This window comes from Octopus bimaculoides, chromosome 3 (assembly GCF_046866305.1).
Source record: "Octopus bimaculoides isolate indiv1 chromosome 3, ASM4686630v1, whole genome shotgun sequence".
Classification (NCBI taxonomy): Eukaryota; Metazoa; Mollusca; class Cephalopoda; order Octopoda; family Octopodidae; genus Octopus; species Octopus bimaculoides.
Window position 1 is genome coordinate 67,795,103 of NC_142930.1, and position 25,334 is coordinate 67,820,436.

General features: G+C 35.3%; 1 protein-coding gene across 4 annotated transcripts; it reads right to left on the reverse strand.

Annotated features, from left to right (window-relative positions):
* Positions 1–2,632: 2,632 nt before the first annotated feature.
* LOC106870338 (COP9 signalosome complex subunit 6) lies at positions 2,633–25,238 on the reverse strand. 4 transcript variants are annotated; one of them, XM_014916369.3, is made up of 10 exons: positions 24,741–25,238; positions 17,340–17,468; positions 14,161–14,249; positions 13,552–13,614; positions 13,408–13,446; positions 10,802–10,916; positions 9,215–9,304; positions 7,587–7,687; positions 4,120–4,188; positions 2,633–3,138 (listed from the first exon to the last, which is right to left on the reverse strand). In XM_014916369.3, exons 1-10 carry the CDS (start codon positions 24,937–24,939, stop codon positions 3,067–3,069), a joined length of 966 nt encoding a protein of 321 aa, XP_014771855.1. In that variant the 5' UTR covers positions 24,940–25,238; the 3' UTR covers positions 2,633–3,066. The 4 variants fall into 4 exon arrangements, with proteins under 4 accessions (XP_014771855.1, XP_014771854.1, XP_052822331.1 ...); XM_014916368.3 differs by having other exon boundaries at positions 9,215–9,307; XM_052966371.2 differs by lacking the exon at positions 13,408–13,446 and having other exon boundaries at positions 9,215–9,307; positions 24,741–25,001.
* Positions 25,239–25,334: the final 96 nt, after the last annotated feature.

The following is a 25,334-nucleotide window of genomic DNA, read 5'->3' on the forward strand; positions in this document are numbered from 1 at the left end:
TACAGTAAGTCCAGTTCCCTTCTTCAAGAGAAGATTGGCAAAATGATGATAATAACAATGTAGTTCAGAAGTAAGATAACACAAGAAATCAGTAATTCTTTAATTAAAGTTATCTGATGGAGAAGTAGGTATTGAACAAGTGAAACACGAGTTATGTTTTCTTCATAATTTTAATGAGACTAGAAAGATGTAGAAAACATATATAGGGTCAAGTAGCAAAATCAAAACTGTGTTGAGATGCTTCTAAGCCTTTAACTAAGATAACTGAAAAAGTAGAAGCATGAAACTTTGTTTTAACATAAGGCAAGATAATATTCGATATATATATTTACCATTAGCAGTTACAATAAATTGAATATGGATGTGAAAGATGAAGCATACTTTTTCTGCCTAGATGACATTGAACCAGTACTCATTGAGAACAGGTCCATATCAAGTAGATTTAGACCTAGCAAGCAAGAAGGCCAGATTTCTTTGTGAATACATTGTGGAAGTTTCACCTTCAAATAATCCTGAGTATGCTTTGAACATTGTGTGATCTTGGATAAATATAACTCATTCAGACCATAATGTTGAGTAATCCAGGGCATCAGAACTTTTATTAGGGATGTTTAAATACTCAGTTGTATTAAGACCAGCTTCAATGAAATGAGATGACATCTCACAACCATTGTTTGCAGTAGCTCCAAATGCCCATCACCAAAGCATGAATACAAGAAATCTGGAAGGCTTGAAAGTAATATCTCTCCAGTTGTAGTGTTTTCATGACAGTGAATTTCAAATTTTTTATCAACAAAAACCCTCACTTTCCCTCCAATGTATGTCAAGTAATTAAGAAGTTCTAGAATTCTCTCAACCTTAACAGCTTCAAGAATGAATAGTGAGAATGCTTCAACACTTGTTGTAAACATATGACTTCATACCTAAATCATTTTTAAAGGCACTAGCTATCATCCTCCTGTTTATATTATGGGTCTTTGTAAGCTTGATCAACTTGAAAGATAGATTTACTACAACAGATTTTTTTGAACAATCTAAAAAGGAGCAGCTATGTCAGCATGTAGGCCCTGTTAAATGGGTGACATATCTCTTGTCAAAAGGGCTATGCCCAGAGTGACATATTTTAGCTATAACGTTTCATCATAGTGATTCCAAAACTCTAGTATAAGCTGTCATGATCAGTAACCAAACAACTTAAAGTTAATATTTGAGATTCATTATTTGTAAAATACCAGCTCTTAATTCATATTAAGATAACATTTTTAAACGGTCTAAATTTTGCTGCCTGACCCTGTCTGTATTGGTAAGTTGAAAAATAAAAGCTGAAATAATTTAGTCAATGTTATGGTTGGTTGTTGGTTACCAAACAACTTCAGGATCTTTAATAATCAGTTAATTAACTTTAGCGTCAATAAACACTGCATAGTACAAGTGAAGAACTCATCTAACAAGATAAACTTAACTTTTTTTTTTCTCAGACTATATAACTTCTACCTCTAGTTAAGCTTGATAAACACATGCAATTATAGAAATGACAAAAGAACTATAAAAGTTACTTCAAAATAACCCACTTATGTGAGATGAAGAAGCCATCAAGTTGAGTGAAATACACTTAGCAGGAGTTTAGATGATAGTTCTTGCTTTTAGAAGAAACTGATATAACCTTGTAATGTTGCAGGTAAAAACTGAAAAGTTTGGATCAACATAGAAAATATATTAACACAGCAATGCTAACTTGGGAAAATAAACTCAATGAATTTACAAGAAAATCAAAATACAGTAAAAGATTTTTTTTTAGCAGTGTAAAGTGTATAAATATTTTTTTAATAAAAGGTAACAAATAAAGATTTTGTTAACTGTAAATAAACAACCAACTCTATATGTTAGTATAATTTTTTATGCTTGCAAAGTAATTTATAGAAAGATACAATTTGTTAAGTCAGAAGTAACTAAATATGTAGCAGTAAAAAAATAGTCTTAAAAGCAAAAAATTACTGGACATTAAATAAAACAGAATTGATAAATTTAATCCAAATTTGTAGATGAAATTCAATATTAGATTTCATATCACTGTCTGCTGTCAGTTATTCAAGGATGGCTGAAAATCCCTTACATCTCAAGATCTAGACTAGAATTGATGAGTCAATCTTGGTTTAAAAATGGCATTTAAAGTATGTTTGTAATTGTGTGTATGTATATGAATGCATACATGTGTGTGTGTGTGTGTGTGTGTGTGTATATATATATATATATATATATATATATAAATATATAATGGAAATGGAAGAGGTCTTTAATAATGCTAGGCTTAGGTGTGTGATCAAAGTAAAACCTTTGGCTCCATATATAAGTTATTAGTGTTTTCAGATCGCACATTTGATAGAGTTAACATACACAAATATTCAACATCAATTTGAGAAAGATTTATAAATAAGAACCTAATATACTTTGGATCGCCATCAATTAAAATGTCCAAAGATTCTGAACGGTGATTTTACTAGAAATCTGAAATACCAAGCAGTTTCTAAGTATTTCTGATCACTTCATCTGCATGCAGGAATTGAATGTCTGAATTAATGTTTGTTATTATATAAATATATATAAATAATAAATAATTTAAAAATAACAAGAATAAGAAAGTTATTATTTTATTAAAAAAAAAGAACTGAATGCTTTTAGTGTATGTGTATGTATGTAAGTTTTGTCTGAGCATTAATGTCTAAAGGTTGGAAAGAACTTATGTGAGTGAACCAGTTTGTGTAGTTAACTTATTACTGTCAAAAGGAGTAGATTATGGGTAAACTGGAAAGTAGCAGCCTTCCAGTGCTTGAAGCAAGTCCACAAGTAACAGTTTCTCTCTCACCATGAGCCTTCACAACACAAAGAAATGAAGATTGTAGAAGCTGTGAATGGTAGAGAAGTGACGTAACGTAGAGAAGAAGCAATCAATAGATGCAACTAGGTGCGGTAGCAGCATCTATAATTCTCATTGCCAACTTTTCCTAACTTTCACTGCAACACACAACCACAGAAATAGTGTCATTTTCTGCTGAGTAAATTAACTATTTAAAAGAAGAGTCCTCGCATCCTGCGTCCCATACCTTGACGGTCATATAGCACATTGAATTTATTCACAAACTGAAAATAAAATAAAAGAAGAAATATTCATAAATGTGTCCATAGTTTTCAAAATAATTTAATCAGTGCATTTTACTTCCTCATTACTTAAAAATTATAATTGGAAATGAATGTTTAACAACAAAAACATAAGACTGATAAAATATTAACATTGGATGTTTCTTGCAGAATGATGATTTTATTTAAAGAGAGAAATAAACAGATTTTTAGCTATTTTATATATGTTCATGATTTAGTAAATCTGAAGAGTGCTAAAAAGCTTTATGAAAGGATGTGAATTTTTTCCCTCTCAAACCTTAGATAAAATTTATGAGCAAGACTTCTCAAAAATAAAAATATCAAATCTAATAAACTCAGAAAAACTTGGATTAACTATTGAGAATGCAAATGTAATGTTAAGAGGGTTGTGCTTTCTTCCAATGTTGTAAGAATGAGTCTTGTCTTGTCTCATAATGGCATTCACCTGGGAGGAGTTAAGCCAGCTCCTAATTGAGCTCATAGGAGTTTCAAGGGATGATCAGAGGCTGCAAAAATAGTTCCTGTCCATATTTGTAAGCCACCATACACAACCAGTGGGAGGTCGTCCTTGTATTGCGCCTTCTTGCTGCAGGATGCCTGTAGACACGATCCAATGCCACCAGGAAACCACCAGATTCTGGGACAGACGCTACCCGTGAAATTCACCATTGCCCTCCAGTTAGCTTGGTTGCAGCCTTAGAACTGCCAGAATCAGACCTGTTTGCCTTGGAGGGCCCTACCAGGGAGTCAAAGACCCCAATGGCATAGCTCTGACACTCATTCATTTAATCTTCCCACTACAATGAGGTCATGGTTTGGACTTTGTGGAAAAAAGAATATGAGAGGTTGATGCTTATCTCCCGAGTGGTAAGAGATAAGTTATTCATATTTTCTCACTGTGAGGGTAGTGATACCACTAAAGTAAATGTTTATGTGATTGTGAAAGAAATATTTAATTCTTACCTGATTAATAGTATTACAACTTTTGGTTATAGTTCCTAAGTAGGACATGAGACAAACATCATTGCATTGCTAGAAAAATAAAACAATTTTCTTTAATCTATAAATCAAGTATTAATTGAGTGATTGATGGAAATGACATTAAATCCAATTTATAATATTTAAAACATGAAATACCAATTTCAATTTAAAACAGAATTATGTAAACAATAGGTTGATTTTGCTGTTTTTATTACCTTTAATTTTTTTCCATATAGACACAGGTTTTACGAGTTTACTGATTCCTAATCTATTAACAAAACCTGTTCTCCTGATTTTGTAAAACTATCCAATCTACATTAGCAGAAAAAAATAAAAATAAAAATAAGAGAGCTGTAGTTCGTTTGAAGCATTGTAATATCGAAGAAGGTAAAAAGAGAGAAAAAAAAAAGCTTCTGACAATGCAGAAAGCTTTATAAAACCTTTATATTTCAGGAATAACAAATCCAACAAGTAAGAGGTTAAGTAAATTACATCGACCCCAGTGTTCAACTGGTACTTATTTTAGTAACCCTGAAAGGATGAAAGGCATAGTTGACCTCAGTGGAATTTGAACTCAGAATGTAAGGACAGATGAAATGCCACTAAACATTTTGCTCGGCGTGCTAATGAGTCTAACAGAAATATTAGAAATCACCCCCACCACCAATACAGGAAATCACTTTCTCTCTCACTTTTCTGGAAATCTCTTTCTCTTTCACTCTTACCGGAAATCTCTCTCTCTTTCTCTCACTCTTACCAGACATCCAGTTGCCCTTGCTCTTTCTCCTCCTCTATTGGTAATCTTGCTGCCCTCTCTTTTCTCTATACCCACTCTAGAGTAACTAAACCAGATAGTAGCCCACTTACCTTTCTTCTTTTATTTACACATATCTGCAGCATCAGTAATGCTTCACACACAAGGCTCATAACGCTTATATTTACAATGCCCCCAAACACTTCCATACACAATGCTTCCTCATTCCCACCACCACCACCAGTAGAGGTAACAACCTTAACTCTAACATGTTTGAATGAAGCAAGAACAACTATTATGACGTCTGTTACCAAACGTTCACTGGAGCCTTCTTTTCAAGTACTGAATAACATCTCTCCTTCCTGTGTTACCTCCCATATCACTTTCCCAGTTTTCAGAGTTTGCATTGTAAATGTAGGCACATTGAAAGGTCTAGTGAGATTGTAGAGATGCTTGAATGGAGACGTGTTGATGTATGTTGCATACAAGAGGTAAAATGGAGAGGAACTTCAGCCAGAGTCCTCACAGGTAAAGCACATAGGTATAAACTCTTCTGGGAAGGTAATAGTGATGGAATAGGGGGGTGTGGGTATACTTCTTGCAGAGAAATGGGTGGATAAAGTCATAGAGGTAATGAGGGTGTGCAATAGAGTGCTTAAACTCAGGCTAGTCTTGCAGAATGGTATAGCTATACTTATCTCTGCCTATGCCCCACAAGCAGGCCTACCAAATGAACAGAAGGATCAGTTTTATGATATTCTTCTGCAGGCTACCTTAAAGACGAGTGACAATGATCTCATCTTTGTGGCTGGAAATTTTAATGGGCATGTCGGACAGCAATCTGGTATCTTCTATGGTGTACATGGGAACCATGGAGTTGGTACCAGAAATGGAGTTCTACGATGCAAATAACCTATTGATCTGCAACACCAACTTCAGGAAGCCAGCTAGCCACCTGATAACCTATCAATCAGGTGACTCTGCTAGCCAGATTAATTTCATTCAGACAGCAGGATGCATGGTTGCTCTTAAATACAAAGACCCTCCCTGGCGAAGAATGTGCCCCACAACATAGACTAGTCATTAGTGACTTTAGATTCAAGGCCAGAAGGATGCCAAAAAGTAGACCAATCTGGAAAAGAAGGACTTGGAAGCTTAGGAACCCTTCACATGGTCAGAGATTTAGGTGGAAATACCATATGATAAAACCAACTGGCGACTTTTCATAGATGCATCCAAGGACAGCATCAAAGCTGTTCTGCTACACAATGGTAACATTCTGCCTTCTGTTCCCATAGCTTATGGCATAACCATGAAATAATCATATGAAAATATCAAAGCAATTCTAACAAGCATACAGTATGATGACCATACCTGGCATATTTGTGCAGATTTTAAGGTTGTGGCCATGCTTACTGGCCTTCAGCTTGGCTATACTAAATTTTGCTGCTTCCTGTGCTTATGGAATTCCAGAGCATGAACTGAACACTATGTACGCAATGATTGGCCAATCCAAGATGAAATTGAGCAAGGAAAACATAACATCATGCACAAACCACTTGTGAAAAGTGATAGAATTTTTTTTACCATCTTTGCATATTAAACTTGGTTTGTTTAAGCAATTTGTGAAAGCCTTGAACAAGGAATCCTCTGCATTTGCATATTTTGTAGAAAAGTTCCCTTCCCTGAGTCAAGCTAAAATTAAAGGTTTCTTCATAGGTCCCCAAATTCGAAAAATTATACTTGATGAAACCTTCATTACACATCTCAAGAGAAAAGAGAAGCTTGCTTTTAAGTCATTCAAGAAAGTTTGCGATAACTTCCTGGGCAACCATCGTTCAGAAGACTATGTGCAAGTTGTGAATGATCTGCTGAGTCATTATCATGATATGGGATGTAACATGTCTCTAAAAGTTCATGTGCTTAACTCTCATTTGGATTTTTTTGCAGAAAATCTTGGTGATGTGAGTGATGAACATGGCAAAAGATTCCATCAGGATATTTCAGTGATGGCGCGACAATTCAAAGGAAAATGGAACCCTGTCATGTTGGCAGACTACTGCTGGGGTATAAAAAAAGAAGATCACACTCCGCACAAGAGGCTTAGAAGGACAAAAGTTATTTAAACTGACAGATGTGTTTTTAATTCATAACCAATATATGTTTTGTTATACCAACTAAATTTTTGTTTTCTTTTTGTAACTTTCAGTATTTGCAATGTTGTGTTCAATACACAATATTATGCAGTATATTATAAAACATATGGTTCATGGTACAGGAAAACAGTGCCTAATCTGGAGAAATAAAGGTCAGAATCAGAATCAGGACAATTTTTTGATCTAGAAACAAGTCTTACTTAACTTGTACTTTTTTTGAACCTGAAATTTGTTGCACTGTGTTATTTTACAAGGCCTTAAACTACATTTTAACTAAATATACCTCCTAATTTTTTTTAATTTCAAATTTACATCATATGATTGTAGTAACATTGACTAAATCTAAAATGGGTTCTATCAAGTTTTCCATGTAATGCTTCATGATGGAATTAAGGGCTAAACTTCAAATATTCATGAAAATGACTGGTATAGCTACATTTCTTTTTCAGAGAAGTAATACACTTGTGGCAAAGTTTTCAAAACAAATTGATGTCTCCATACAGATATTATCAGAACTAACAAACTATTATTTTACTTACAGTGTAAAAATCTTCTCGAAATTTTGGTGTGTTGATGACTGGCAGTCGATAACACAAGCTATAGGCTTCTCGGAGAATATCATGGTTCATTTTTAAATCACCTGCAAAAGAAAGGAAACGATGATGAAGTTGGTCACTGGTGACACTTGTAATTTTTTCTTGTAAAGTTAAATATTGAGTCAACCAAAGCCTTGTAAGTGAATTTGATAGATGGAAACTAAAAGAAGCCTGTCATATATATATATATGTACATACCTATGTGTGTGTCTTTGTGTTCATCCCCAACCACCACTTAACAATCGGTGTTGGTGTGTTTACATCCCTATAACTTTCAAAAGTGGCCAATAACTCTCCATTTAGACATGTCAACCACGTCATACTTGCTCAACACCTGACATAAAACCACCTCCCTCAATACTATTCTCCCACTCAGTAGAGGTGTGTTGTCTTTTGAGTTACTTAATGACTTCACTAGTACCAGTGTCATGAATTAAAATGCATCCACATCCAGTACACTCTGTAAAGTGGTCTTCATTAGGAAGGGCATCCAACTGTAGAAACATACCAAAGCAGACAATGGAGCTCAATGCGTTCACCAGCTTCTTCCAAACTGTCCAACCCATGCGAGCATGGAAGACGACCATTAAATAATGATGATGAATCATCAAAATTATATTTTCAATAAAGGCTAGTTTATATTCTTTTCCTAGTTTCAGTCATTGGCCTGGGCCATGTTAGGACACCAGCTTCAAGATTTATAGTCAATCACTAACCCTAGTATTAATTTTGTTTAGTACTTATTTTATAAACCTGTATTTAAAAATTGGTAACTTACCATATTTGGTGTAAAGGGATGCAATTAGACACAGTATTTTACATAGACATAGATTCACATGTGATTTTCATAAGACTGCAATGAGTTTCCACAGTTTCTGTCTATCAAATTCCACACATAAGGTATATAGTATACTATATATAGTGTGTATATATATATATATATATATATACATATATATACACACACACACACACACACTATTTTATCATCACTGTTTAACATTCACTTTTCCATGATGGCATGAGTCAGATGGAATTTGTTGAGACAGATTTTCTACAGCTGAATGCCCTTCCTGCTGCAAATCCACCAATTTCCAACAAAGAGATATTTTCACATGGCTTAGATATGCTTTTCATGGAAGACAGGAAATGAACAACCTCACTTATACGACACTGATGTTCATTTACAATCATTATCGGATGTCAGGACAAGGGTACACACAAACATATACATAATATAAAACAGGCTTCTTTCAGTTTCCATCTACTAAATCCACTAGCATGGTTTTGGTTGGCTAGGGACTATATTAGAAGACTATGTTCAAGGTGCTTCACTGGAACTGAACCCAAGACCACATGGTTGGGAAGTAATCATCTTCACCACACAACCACACTGTGTGGTTATATATATATATATATATATATATATATAGTATAAATCATTTAAAGTGCTGTTCAGTAAGATCAAACCTGGAACCAAATGGTTCTTAAAATTATTTGGCTATTCCTATAGATAATTCAAGGTATTACAAACAGAATTAGCAACTTGCTGAAAAAACAAAAACAGTTACCTGCTTGAACAGCTTTAATGTACTGTAGTAATAGCTTCACTCGGCTGTCTAGCATTTTAATAGAACTGTGTTGAGCAATCAGATGTTCTGCTACTAAAAAAAACATTAGAATATGGGAAGTATAACTGAATTTAAGACAATGGTCAATTAAATTTAAAACAAAAATAGAGTGTCTGCAGACTCTTTAGTCAGAAGGCTGTTATTTGTGACTGTGTTCCTTGGATTTTGAAGCTAATTAGGTATAGATCATAAAATGGTCCAGACAATAGAGTAAATGGACTAAATGCATAAAAAGTATCAAGTTCAATCCCTTGCTGTTTCTGAGTTCAAATTCTATCAGGCTGTTGTGGCTAACATTAAAAAGTAAATACCTCTCCAATGAAATAAAGACCCCATGCCTAGTCAAGAGAAGCCAATATTGCAATCTATTACACACATAATTAACAAGACTTATGTTTAATATAATAGAGAAATTGTAGTTAACCCTTTAGCATTCAGATTACTTGGTCAAATGCAATGTTTATTTATTTACATTGCTTTGAATTAATCATGCATTATCTCATAGATTCAAGATTTTGATAATGTGATTGTTTATTTTTTTAGAATGACATTGTTGGGTAGGTGTTAAAGGCTAATCTGACCAGTCTACATGTAAAATAAGTATAATATTTGGACTAGATATGACCAGTTTAACTCCCAAACTACACAAGTATTGATTTCTAAACTTGACCAAAGCACACAACTCTACTTTCCATTTAGCTCATTTTATGGTTGCATCTTTGACAAAATCAATCTTGGCAATTTAGTACCTAATCCAAGTTCATGTAAAAAGTCCCAATTTAAAACCCTATCCAACTAATGCTAAAGCAGAAAATAGAAATTTTTGTAGGTGGATATCTGATTAGTAATATAAGGTAATTAACATGAATGTTCCAAACAAATTCAGTTAGAACAAAGCTCTTTACAAATAAAGAAGGAAAAGAGAGCTGACTTGATACTAATATATTCACTTAGTCATTCCTCCACCAATCTTTTAGAGACACATGGAATGATGTCTGTTGTCTCAATGGGTTGTGCAGCACAATATTCACAAAAGACTAAATCTAGTACTGCCAGCTAAAGGAATAGTTGTCAATTTTACAATGCTACCACATCTTGTAGCAGTGAACTATAACTTCTCTGGATCTTGTAATACCCACTCAAAAAAAAAAAAAACTAAAGTTTTTCCCAACTCCACTGTTTATATAAGATTATATATATATATATATATATATATATATATATATATATATTAATCTGTGTAAGAATTAAATGAAGTGCAATGCACAACAAATTGTTGAGAAATATATATGCTGTGCACTTAATTACAAAGTAACAGAAAATATAAAAACTGCAAAAATTTATAGAATAAAATTTAAGAAAAATAAGATAGTTAAGATTCAGTTGTCTAACACCTGTATTTGAACAATAAAATTTGTGAAAAAGGAAGAAAAAGTAACATTTGTGTAATAATGGTTTATATTTTTATCTGATATAAGAAAAACAAATTAAAAAGCTTTTAAGAAATTTTGAAATTTTACAACTTACCTGATGAACTTTCTCCTGAATCTGAAGTAGAAACCCTCGCTACATGGTCAACACCAATTCTCTCAGCTTCTTCAGTGGCAAGAGTGTACTCAAGGGATACAAACAGTAAAGTGGACTACAATGAACACAGAAAAGAGCAAGTTGAAAAATCTACACAGACATTAAAATGATACATTTTATGTGTCTAGTTATAAAACATTGAAAGGATGAAGACTGCAGCAAAAAAAGATATCACTAAACATGTCCTGTTTCATTAACACAATACTTTCAGGAAAAAAAAAAGACTGTTGCTTGTCAAAAAGAGATACAAGAGTTTTCTAGTGAAGGACTGTTTTTGAGATAATCTGAAACATAAATACAGAAGTATTATAAAGTGTCCTCCTCCTGAGATAGTAACATGTTTGCTTGTACAGTGGGCAGAGGATTATGAGCACTATTAAACAATATTACTGAAGAATCACAAATGGATGAGTTGTAACATGTTGGAGGACCAGTGATTTGTATCTTGTGGCCAACACTGCACTTTATCCCTAACAAACATACCTAACTTTTACTGACTTCCTCTACCTACCTTATAAATGGATACTATGTGTTTGTCAGAATACAACTGAAGCCCTGTGTAACTAAAAACTAATTATTCTGTTGTGAAGAACTATTGGAAAAGAGAGAAGTCTCGTCCTTATTAATATTGGTTGAAAATTTTGGCACAACACCAGCAATTTCAGGGAGGAGATAAGTTGATTACATCAACCACAGTGTCCAACTGGTACCTATCTAATTGACCCCAAAGGGATGAAAGGTAAAGTCAACCTTGGTGGAATTTGAACTCAGAATGTAAAGACAGACAATGTTGTTAAGCATGCATTTTGCCCAGAATGCTAACAATTCTGCCAGCTCACCACTTCTTCATCACTATTAATATTACCACTATGTTATGACACCTCTCATCAAAATAGAATGAGAGCTAAGGAACTTGATGTTAAAGTAAAAAATAGCCTTGACAAAAAAAATACTAAAGTAACTTTACAAAGTCATCCAACACAAATCACTACAAAAAGATAAAATGCCAAAATTAACTAGAATTTAATAAATTATTCCATCACAACAGAGGATGCCTTTGTAGAAAAGTCATTTAGTTATACGAGGGGGTACCCAAAGGTAACTGAAAATGTTCTCTGCGAGACAAGTCTGTTGTAGTTTGGGCTTCCACCACTAGAAACCACTTGATGCCACTCTCGGGCATCAGTCTGCCGACTGATGGCATCCAGTCGGGTTGTACTGCCACATGGTGCGTCTTTGTCTTGCAGTGCTTCTCCCATTTGTCGATTTTTGTGATGGCTGAAACAAAGGAACAGAGTGCTTCCATGAAATTGTTCTCTGCTGGGAAAAACGGTGGCCAAAACAGTTGTCATGCTTCAAATAGCTTACATGGACACTGCCATGAGCAAAACAAGTGGTTTTCACATTGTAGGAATGGTCACTTGTCGCCTGAAGACCAACCTCATTCAGGGCGACCATCAAACTCCCGAATGAAGAAAATTCATGAACTGATCTTGGAGGACCATCGCCAAACAACTGATGAACTTGTTGATATGACTGGTGTGTCCTAGACCGCCTGCCAACGAATTTTGAGCAAGGAATTACGAATGAAAAGAGTTACTGCCAAATTTGTGCCTCGCTTGCTCACAGAAGATCAAAAGCAGTCCCTACTGAGTGTGTGTCGTAAACTGAAAGAACAGTTGGAAATTGATCTGGACCCTTTTACGAAGGTCATCACAGGTGATGAAAGCTGGTACTACGGAATTTGCAGATGTGGAAGAGGTGGAGAAAGAAACGACGGAGGCATTAAAAGGCATCACTTTGCAAATTCCAGCACTGCTTCAAACAGTGGAAAATGTGTCTGGACCTATGTGTTGCTTCAAATGGAGAATACTTTGAAGGTGATAAAAGTGTAAACATGTAAAACTAAGTGAATAAAATAACACTGCAAAATTCTGGGTTTTTTTGGATACCCCCTCACACATACTTTTGCCTCACCTATAGAATTGATATCAAGCAGTTAATGGCCTCAATATTTATTCGAATGATATGGTGACAAGCTAGCAGAATTGTTAGCACATTAGGAAAAATGTTTAGTGGCATTTTGTCTGTCTATTATGTTCTGAGTTCAAATGCGGCCAAAGTCAAGTTAGCCTTTCATCCTTTCGGGGTCATTAAAATAAGTACTAGTTGAACGCTGGGGTCAATTTAATTGACTTACTCCTTCCTCAAAATTGCAAGCCTTGTGCCAAAATTTGAAACCAATATTTATTTGAGTGATATATAAAAATGATTCATTTGTATGGGTCTATATGGCACAACAGTGAAGTAGATCAACGACTTTTTATCCCACATGTTTCCCCTTGTTCTGCTCATTCCATTTTGTCAAAAATGGAATAAGCAGAACATAGGATAAAGGGTTATTGAATAGGTCAAAAGATGTGTGATGAAAGTCACTGAAACATTTTAAATAACTTTTAAAAGAAACATACTACATTATACTAGACATCTTGGATATTAATTTTACAAATTTGGGAGTCAAAAGGAAGAAGGAAGAGCATACATACCTGACCGTTTATAAGGGATTCATATAAAGTAACAGGTAACTGTAGAAAAAAAAAATACATATATATTTTCAAAGTATTCTGTCAATTAAAAAAAAACATGAAAATAGGTAAATAGAAATTTATTGAAGCTTGAGAAATACATACATCAGTGTGTCCTGCTAAGGGATTCAGCTTGAGAAATATTGGACTTTCATTAATACGACACATCTGTAAATGACCAAACACAATATTATTAATATTCAAAATTCAAATATACAAATAATATTTTAAAATAACTCTTCAGCTTTCAGATTACTCTATCAAATGTAATTCTTATTTATTGATATCGTTTTGAATTAATCATGCTTATATCTGCTTATATATAAATGCCAAAAGTGTGCAATGTTTTGGAAGATAAAAAGATGTAATTAGATAACTCTCCTGTTAACCAGTTACCATTGAGACTACTCTGTCAAATGTAATGCATATTTATTCACATTGTTTTGAAATAACCATGCATTATCTTGTAGCTTCAAGATTTTGATTATGTGGTTCTTGAATTTTAGAAACACATTGTAAGATAGGTATGAAAAGCTGGATCTGGCCAGTTCAAACATAAAATAAGTGGAATATCTAGGCTGGATATGGCCAGTTTAAATGCTAATGGGTTAATGATGTGCAATATGTCATATGGTTTACAAGCAAAAGAATTTAGATAAAAACTACTTGAAGCTGAATAGGTGAAGCAACAATGAAAGGCAATGTAGGTTTTACCTGTCTGTGTACTTTAATGTCACTAAGAGTTGGAGGACCTCCTGTTGTGTACCAACCAAGGAAATCCATATCACTAAATACTTGTTTGACTGGAAAAAAATAAACAAAAATAATGCTTTAATCAGTTGTTTAAAGTGACAAATGAAGTCAAAGAAAATTAAATAATAAACAGCAAGTGTAATAGTTAAAATACAGTTGCCACAAGGAATGGAAAAATTCTCTCAATTCAAGTTTAGGCCCTTTATTGAGAAAGGGAAGAGATATAGTCATGTTTGATCTCTGCCAAAACTATAAATATTTCAGGCAATTGCTGAGAGGCTCTTGTGTTGTTTCATTTTGTTGAAACTGGTGTTGACCATATTTTTTGTGAGAAACAATAGGTGTAGGCATGGTTGTGTGGTAAGGATTCTGCTTCCCAACCACATGGTTTGGGGTTCAATCACACTTCACGACACCTTGGGTGTCTTCTATAGTCCTGGGCTGGTAAAAATTTTGTGAGTGGATTTGGTAGACAGAAACTGAAAGAAGCCTGTCGTATATATACACACACACACACACACTTATATACGTAAGTTTTGTATGTGGCAGATGCTCGGGAGCAATAAACACTGAAAATGTGCAGAGAACAACTTCTGCCACATTCCAGGGAGAAAAACTAGAAATAGTTGATAGCTTCCGTTACCTAGGTGACCAAGTCAGTAGCAGGGGTGGGTGCACTGAAAGTGTGGCTGCTAAAATAAGAATAGCCTGGGCAAAGTTCAGAGAGCTCTTGCCTCTGTTGATGACAAAGGGTCTCTCGCTCAGAGTAAAAGGTAGACTGTATGACACATGTGTACAAACAGCCATGCTACATAGCAGTGAAACATGGGCCGTGACTGCTGAGGACATGTATAAGCTTGCAAAGAATGAAGCCAGTATGCTCCACTGGATGTGTAATGTCAGTGTGCATACTTGACAGAGTGTAAGTACCTTGAGAGAAATGTTGGACCTAAGAAGCATCAGATGTGGTGTGCAAGAGAGACGACTGCGCTGGTATGGTCATGTGACAAGAATGGATGAGGATAGCCGTGTGAAAAAGTGCCACACCCTAGCGGTTGAGAAAACCTGTGGAAGAGGTATACCCAGGAAGACCTGGGATGAGGTGGTGAAGCATGACCTTCGAACATTAGGCCTCACCGAGGCAATGACTAGTGACCGAGACCTTTAGAAATATGCTGTGCTTGAGAAGACCTGGCAAGCCAAGTGAGACCATAACCCATGGTCTATGCCAGGGGTGTAACCAGCCCACTTATGCATACCTTTCCTTCATTGGAAACTAAACTCTGCTTGCGAAGACCTGTCGAGGCAATTGAAATTGAAATCAAATTCAATGACTGGCATCCGTGCTAGTGGAGCGCTAAGAGCACCATCCAAACGCGATCATTGCTAGAGTAGCTGACTGGCTTCCGTGCCGGTGGCACGTAAAAGGCACCATTTGAGCGTGATTGTTACCAGCGTCGCCTTACTGACATTTGTGCCGGCTGCACGTGAAAAAGTACTCGAGCGAGGTTGTTGCTAGTGCCGCTGGACTGGCTCCTGTGCAGGTGGAATGTAAAAAAAACCATTTGAGCATGGCCATTGCCATGCCCTCGTGCAAGTGGCATGTAAAAGTACCCACTACACTCTCGGAGTGGTTGGCATTAGGAAGGGCATCCAGCTGTAGAAACCATGCCAGATCAGATTGGAGCATGGTGCAGCCTTCTGGCTTGCCAGTCCTCAGTCAAATCGTCCAACCCATGCCAGCATGGAAAGCAGATGTTAAACAATGGTGATGATGATACATACATGCGTGTGTATATATATGTCTGCCCAGCCCTTGAGAACCAGTATTGGTTTGTTTGCGTCCCTATCTCATTAACTTAATGATTCAGTAAAAGTGACTGTTAGAATAAGTACCAAACTTTAAAAAAATAAGTACTGGGATTAATTTGTTTGAATAAAAACCTTCAAGGCAGTGTGCCCCTGCCTGGCCACAGTCCAATGAGTGAAATAAGTAAAAGACGAAAAAAATAATGCAGCATTGCTGTAATAATAATGCCAGTTGCTATACCTTATGGTACAACCATTTTTAGTGGCTGGGATAATGTTCTGACATAGCACTCGAAGTAAGATGTCTGGACATTTAATGGTTGGTTTATGTTCTTATAGCCAGTACATTCTGTTCTATATTTTAGTGATGAGGAATTATTTACATTGGACGGATATGTGTCTTCATCTTGTTTGTTGTAAATCAGCCGAAGCGTTGTGAGAACAACAAACAAGATGAGGACACATATCCATCTAATGTAAATAATGTCCAGTACATTCTGTAAAATGGTTGGCATTAGGAAGGGCATCCAGCTGTAGAAACCATGCTGAAATAGACTATGGAACCTGGTACGGCCCTGACCATGCCAGTTCCTGTCAAGCTGTCCAACCCATGACAGCAGGCAAAATAGACATTAAATGTTGATAGTTATTCTTTTATTCTTTTGTTTCAGTCATTTGGAATGCAGCCATCCTGAAGCACTGCCTTTAGTCAAACAAACTGACCCCAGGACTTATTCTTCATAAGCCTAGTACTTATTCTATCCGTCTCTTTTGCCAAACCACTAAGTTACGGGGACGTAAACACACTAGCATCGGTTGTGAAGCTATGTTGTGGGTGGGGGGGAACAAACACAGACACACAAACATATACAGACATATATATATGACAGGCTTCTTTCAGTTTCCATCTACCAAATCCACTCACAAGGCTTTGGTCAGCCTGAGGCTATAGTAGCAGCAGACACTTACCTAAGGTAACACGCAGTGGGACTGAACCCGAAACCGTGTGGTTGGTAAGCAAGCTACTTATCACACAGCCACTCCTGCGCCTATAGTATAGGTAGCTGAATAAGTTATCTAAAATTTAACAGATGAACTGAAGATAGAATGCATATAAAGGCAGAGGGAAAAATATTTCATTGTCAAGATTTTAAACTTTGCATTATGCCAACTGTCCAACCCATGCCAGCATGGAAAGTGGGCATTAAATGATGATGATGACAGAATAAAAAATTTCATCATAAACAAACTAAAATAAAGAAATTAAGTGATTAGCAAGTATTTCAGGAAAATGTAAAGAAAAACCTTTTCTTCGTGGAAACAACACTTACATTGTTCTTCTTTGGTCTTGTAATACTCCATATTGATGACTATATCATTAACTTTATCATATGCCAATTCAAAAGAATTCATGACTTCAAGATTCCTATCTTTCTGTTGACCAATCAGAGCTCCTAGCACTTAAAAAAGAAAAGAGCATTCAATTTTAAGAGCATGAAACATGGGCAATTTTCAATTGTTTTAAAGAAATTTTTAATGAGATTTATTAATTACTTTTTCCTAAAGCTTTATGCCTATGTCATTCAGTACATCACTTTTAACTTATCTAAATTCATGCCATTGACCCACTATTTTGCCCTTAGACACTTTTCTTTGTCATTTTCAGTTAGTTTATCACCTTTTGAAAATGTTGGTAGCTAATCTAAATAAAATGTTAGAAAAGGAATTTAAAAATTAGATTTCCTCCTTAATACTGTCAAGTAAGCAGATCCATAACAACTCAACCACAAGCCATCATGTCCTCTATGAACAAACATACTGTGAGATGAACTTGACAGCTTTATCTGCTAACAGTCATACACATTATATATCTCCAAAAACAAAACAATTCACATTACTGTATCCTCACTATTCAAGAACAAATACATCAGATTTCCTATAAATTATTTGGCTTAACATTTCTCATAAGCCTTTTATAGATGCAACAACTCCAAAAAAACAAAGAATCTGTGAAAAGTTACAAAGGTTGAGATCACTATTCAATGCCAGAAGATACTTAGTCCTGAACATCTGCAAACCCTACACAAAGCACAATCGCTTATTTATCACTATAGAGAACTGTCTGAATTCATATTCTAAATTGTAATAGAAGAAAAAAAAATACTCCTCAACAATACTGAAGATTTCAATCACCAACTCTTTACAACTGCTGGTATATTAAGCTGTATCCTCTTGTCACATAACTAAAGGACCCCCTTTGGTCATGAATGACCATGGGATTGCACCTAGAAAGTTCCCCTCCAAGACACAAGTCTGGGCAAGGTTGTTTATGGAAGACCAACAGTTGCCCATGCATACCAGTCTCCCCTCTCCACGTCACTTATGTTATCCAAGGGAAAGGCAAAGGCTGATACAGCTTGGCACCAGCGACATCGCAACTCATTTCTACAGCTAACATGAAATAAAGCATTTTGTTCAAGAACACAGCACACAACCCAGTCTGGGAATTGAACTCACTACTTCATGACTGTGAGCCTGACACTAACTACTGAGCCATGTACCTTCAGTGTCAGATAACTAAGGCTACTATAATGGTCTCTGCTCCTCTAAACTTCCTGAATGTATGCTACTTTTGCTTGAATCACTTCATACATTTGTTTTTCTTCTTCCCATCACCAACGAATGAACATTAGAGTCTCTATACAATCTATTTCCTCTACAATTACAAGCTTCTTGAATTTGTTTTACCTTGTATTACCTTCAATCTGCAACAACTAAAAATGAACATCAACTGTAGAACTTACTCCAATTCCGAAAGGGTCTCAAAAGTCTATAAGCACTGCCTACAGTCTCAAATGAACACTTATGGTTAGAAAAACAATATTTAAGATTAACTTCAACTATTTAGTATTTCTTACTCATAAATATTGACTAAAGCTGAACCAGTCACAGCAATTAATAAGAGAGAAAAGGAAGGGAGCAGTAAGATGAAACAAAAACATTTATGATAATTTGGACATATTTTTGGAACTACTTTGAAAATAGTCAAGAGGAAAAACCCAATAGAAGACAAAACATTATGTACATACTTAGGTCTTATATCAAGAATTTTTCATACTGATTTAGTTGTAACTCTGCTTCACCTATAACAACCATTATTACTTTCTCTTCTGTTACATATTGAACATATCAACATTTCTGTCTCAATCCAGCTCTTCCCCACCCTGTTTCTCTGGATTTATTCAATCTATGACATCTGTGCATGCCTTAACTACAGATGATAGCAGTAGTTTGCTTACTGAACTGGTTGATCCTGGCTGTTGACAATCTGTCGCCTGCTCATCCACATAGTATCCAGTGATATTTGCCATTGATTCAATAAGTACAGTTGCCAAAATAGTTCACATCCACCATTCTGCATCCTATAATTTCAATGTACACTGGCTCAAGTGGTCACAGGCTATTTAATCCAGAGCTGGGATCATGACAGGTGCTACTACTCAGGGGCAGAGTAGACCTGGGAACAATAATGACAAAAAGGTGGTTCCACACTCCTCAAAAGTCTGGAATTCCTAAACCAGATCCCCGTAACTGGATGCGGTTTAAAGTCATACCAGGATACTGCTGAAATATGCTGCCTTTGTTTCCCTTGATTTTTAAAATAATGAAGATTTAGTAAAATAACCTTATTATTAAGCTGGTGTTTGGAACACAAATTAACATCAAGTTTTGGTAGGTTTTAAATCTGATAACTTGAAAATAGAAACTTTGTATCATTTAATGAGAGGCAGTCTCGGTTGGTAACAAAAAGGTTAAAAACGGTATTTAATTTTATCCAATATTTCTTTCAACATGAATCCTACAATAAAAGGCAACCAAAGCATTTGAAAGAACTTCATTCTCAGACAAACCAACATGGAAGGTCTTGCATGGTCATTCAACTTACTAGAAAGGGCAACCAAATTTCCTTGAGTCATACCTATCTTTAAAAAACAGTCACATTGATGAAGGTAATACTTGACAGTCTGCTGAGAAAAAAATGGTTGAAAATAGAATGTATTTCATCATAGGTCTGCCTCAAAAGGGCTGACCCAAGGCTTAATTACAACCTAAGTTTCAGATTTTAACAAATAAGCACTTGCTACTTTATATTAAAATGAAGTGTTCCTATGTTGAGATTAATGAAATACAACTACGAAGTAATGTAATACAATTCTTATTCAGAAGGATTAAGCAAAGGGAAAAAAAAACCTGAAATACAACTTCCTAATAAGCTTACAGTATTATTAGAATATCAACCTTGCCATGAAAATAAACTCTTTCAATATTTACATCTACACTGTTTCAACATATTTAAAACTACATTAACCATTTTATCCTTTTATTAAAACAATAAGGTGTAATTTGGAGGAATTGTAGCTACTATTTCTAGAAAATCAAACAGCCATGCTGGAGCTCCCTTATTGGCTAATATCAGCAGTTGTTATCGAGAATATTGTGAGGCACAAGAATGGGTAGGTAGTTGAGAACTTTGATTCACAACCAAATAATTTCAGGTTCAGTCCAATAGTGTGGCATCTTGGGCAAGTGTCTTCTATGGTCCCAGGTTGAGCAAAGCCTTGTGAAAGGGTTTGGAAGAAAGAAACTGCAAGAAGATTGTCCTATATATATATATATATATATATATATATATATAAGTCAAGTAAAATCAAAATCACAATCAAATTGAAATGGAAATTGTAGTTGTGGCCGATGCTAGTGCTGCTGGCTCCCCATGCTGATGGCACGTAAAAAGCACCATCCGAACATGGCCGATGCCAGTGCCGCCTGACTGACTCCTGTGCTGGTGGCACATAAAAAAAGCACCATCTGTAGAAACCTTGCCAGTCCCCAGTCAAACCATCTAATCCATGCCAGCATGGAAAACAGACGTTAAACGATGATGATGATGATGATCACACACACACATACATTATATAGACATGTTTTTATGTGTATGCATGTTTGTGTTTGTTTACATCAGTGGTCACTTGTACAAGAGTTGCAGTAAGCAGTGTTGTTCCTGTCAACAAATCATCCAGTTTGCATATCTTCAAGGCCATGTAGAATAAGAGATCTCTTACTTTAAAAACAGATAAGAGTTAGCATCAAGGAAGACAGCCAGTTGTAAAACAATGCCTCAAATAACATATTCATACAGCTCATGCAAGCATGAAAAAAACAGAAGCTGAATAAATGAATGAACAATATAACTAGAGAAATGTTATTTCTTTGGTCAGATGTCTGTTATGAAGTCAAGAATCGATAAACAAAGCAGACATACAAAGATCAATATTAAAAAAACTATTGTTCAGTTATGCTAATAGTTTATGTTTTGTTTACACAGCACTCATGATTCACTCTGGAATATTATTAAAAAATGAACCATGAACTTAGTTTAATGGTGAAGAGGAGAGTGACTTCCAGTTAGCAAGAGACTTCACTGTTTCTGGTAAGCAAGAGCAGCGGAAGAAGGTAGATCACAACTGTCTCATAATACATAACATTTTTCTGACGCTTTGCTGTCTCCAGAAATTATCCTCTCAGGTGATTAGCATTGTTCTGTAACATATGAGACAATAATGACCACACTGCATCCACTTTCTTTCCTCAATCACTCCTTTGGCTATCTGAGGAGTGAAGTATATTTGATGACAAGAGCAGCTGGCATAAACTAGCAAGTGTCTGATAAATTAGCTAACTTGAAAATTAGAGGGACTGGTAAATATGTGTTGTATGATAAGAAGATGTTGTATTATCTTGATTTGGTAGAGATAAGATGATGGTGGTTGGGTAAATGCTGGATTGATGAGAAAAGGTTTGGGGATGTTTGGAATGTCAAACAGATGGTAAGCATGGATATTAATCAATGCAGACAGTTTGGAATGGCAAATAATTCCAACATCAGAATGAGGCTTTGATGTCAACAATGATAACAATTTCAGACTGGTGAGGTAAGGTAAATGCCCTCAGTGCAGAAAAATAGCCATTGGTTGGTTGGAGAAGTTTGGAGAGTAGCAGAAACCACAGATAAACTTAAAGAAATAAGGAGGAGAGACTTTAAGCTAAACTAAAGAAAGTCTTTGATATTCAAATCCGGGTGAAAGGAGTGAATGATGGGCAGAGTGGATTCAATACATGCATATATGAAACTGTGTGTGGTCTTGCAGTGATGGATTAGAAATAATGAGTGACAAATCCTTGTGGGTTACTTCTCACTCTGAGAAGTGGAACTGATGTTGATGACGTTGTTATAATTCTAATACTGTATAAGTGTTGTATCATGCAAAATATGCTCCAAACCTATCCCTCATGTGTCACTATCGATGTACGAGTAAGTGAAGGCATTTTACTGAAGATACTCTACTACACACAACCATGAAGAATTGAAGAATTTTGTAACTATACAAAGAAGTAGACTACTTAAATGCTTTCCTATCAAAATAGAGCTCAATGTTTGATTTTGGCTGCACTGGTCTAGCCTAGTATATACCTGCACTAGTCTCCTTGAGAATACTGTAGTTGTGTGGGTTTCAAAAGATCAAGCCATAAAAATAGTTTTGTTGGCCTGAAGAGAGAAGATACGCCCATAGCAGTTTTTATTATTATTACTAAATTTTAGCATTCTACCATCCCATTTATATTCTGATCCCCGTACCTTGAAAGTATGCCCTGCACTTCAACACCATTCTCCCACCCTCTCACTGTCTTTGAATCACTCCCTCTGACTGGGTAACAATGTATCTCCTCTACAACAACACACCCGTTTCTGTCCTCACCTTGTTCACTCTCTCTCTCTCTCTCCCTCTGACTGGGCAACTATGTAGCTCTTCTACATCAAGACACCTGTTAGACACTCTAACCTCTCATCACCTGGCATAAGGCCACCTCCTACTATGGCCCCCTCTCAACGGATATTTGTCTTGCAAGTTACTTGGTGACCCAGCCAGTGCTAGTGCATCCAGTCCACACTTTAGATAGGTTAGTGTTTAGAAGGGCATCCACTAAAAAGACCATGCCAAAACAGGCCTTGTCAGTGCTGGTGCCACATAAAAAGTACTCCGTTCACTCTGTAAGGTGGTTGGTGTTGAGAAGAGCATCCAGCCATAAAAACACTGCCAAAACAGACAGTGAAGCTTGGTGTAGTCTTCTGTCTAGCCAGCCCTTGTCAAACCGGCCAGCATGAAAAACGACGTATGATGATGATGATTGACTAAGAAGAAGACGTTCAGTTATGCTAATAGTTTATAGGTTTCGTTACATAGCACCCATTATTCACTCTGAAATATTATTCAAAAATGAACCATGAACTGGTAAATGATGAAGAGGAGAGTGACTTCCAGTTAGCATGATACTTCATTGCTTTTGCAGAGCAAGAGCAGGGGAAGAAGGTTGATCATTGTCTCATGACACTTTTCTGACCCTTTGCTGTTTCCAGAAATTAGCCTCTCAGGTGATTAGTTTTGTTCTGAAACATAGTAATTCCAGTTGATGTTTATTCTTATCCGTATCAAGTTAGTTTTGACAGAGATACATGTCTATGCGAATGATGCTTTGTTTTAAGAGACTCAGATGTATTGAGATAATGAACAATTGTTCTGAAATGAATATCTGAACCAAGAACAGACCATGAAATGAGATATTTTATCAGCTTATATATATAAGAAATAGTAATTATAGAAAGTGACATTACTTATGAAAAAGTTTACACTCCACACACATAACTAAATAATTTTGAAGCAAAAAAAAAACTGAAAAATCATAGTATTAGACTGAATGAAGAATAGTGCACACAAATAGCTCTCAATCTATATTATATTCCTAATAAATCACGAAACCGAGACAATGTATGGAATTGCATCTAGTCATATTTTTTTAACTTTTTAACGCAGAAGATAACCGAAATAATTAAATTACTTAAACATCTATTCGCAAAACATTTCTACATAGTCAATAAGCAAAATACTGACAATACTATGAATGTCTTAGGAGAGAGAAAAAAAAAAGAGACTGATCGACAACAATTACGTAAATCTATTATTTTTATTACCTAAAAATAAAATCAAAGATTGTGTTCCTTTTTAAAAAAGACGGGAAACAAGGGACGTAACTCGAAGGATGTAAATCGTTTAGGCTAAATTTAGTTACATATCGTAATATTAAATCAGACGACTTGAAATTCAGATATTTAACGGACAGATAAAAACTGGGGTGAAGTTAATAAATATATTTATCTAAATTAAAATGTCATTTTGAATATAAAAAAATGAAAGGGTTTATTCCATTCACCACAAACTATACATTTTATGTTTATAGGCACACATGGCAATGCATACATATAACAGGCGATGGGATTTATAAATATTTTCTTTTGAATGACAAGAAGCTATACAGAATATTGCATAAGCCCAAGATAACATGAAATAGTTGTTATTAAACAATCAAAAAATAAGAGCAATATCGTTTCATCAGTAAAGTAGACAGCTAAGCGGGTAATATCTTTTCAATGTTTTTTTAATTTTTTTTATCCCTTAATTATACAAGTGATAACAAAGGGGTTACAACTACATTATATTTACAAATGAGAACAAAATAAAAACAAAGACACAGTTAAATAAAAATCATGATGGAAGCAAATATTAAACATAAAAAAACTAATATTTGAAAGCCAGATCGATTATAATGTTAGTTACCTTGCATTGGTTTGCCTTCTTGCGCGCGTACTCTTGTCCAATGTTCAGAAATATTCATGATAACTAACGGATGTAAAGATACAGAAACACTTCCAGCTGTGCCAGCAGGAGCAATGACATCACATTCGTCACCATTCTCAACTTCCACACCGGTACCATTACTGGTGGACGGTTTGTCCACTTCCATTAAGCACGCCATCTTGTCAAACACACGACTAAGTCGTGCACATAATGTTACTTAAAATTCGATTGAGGTATTTAGTTTCGTATTTAAATATAAAGTCAGATTTATAAATTTATGATTGTCTAAGTAATACCAAATTACAATTCAATTTAAGAAAAAATATTTAAAAATTATTGTTATAAAATATATATTCTACATGCTGACATTTATAGTTTCATCTATTCTGAGATTTATTTCCTTTCAATTGAAGTTTCTAAAAATCAAAATAAATAAATAAATAAATAATTTTACAATATAAACAACATACAGTTCTCGCTGGTCAGAACAAAACTTCTAAAACAGATTTAGAACATTCGAAAGGTTGCCATGATATAATGTTAGCACATCTAACATGCTCACAGAAGACGTAG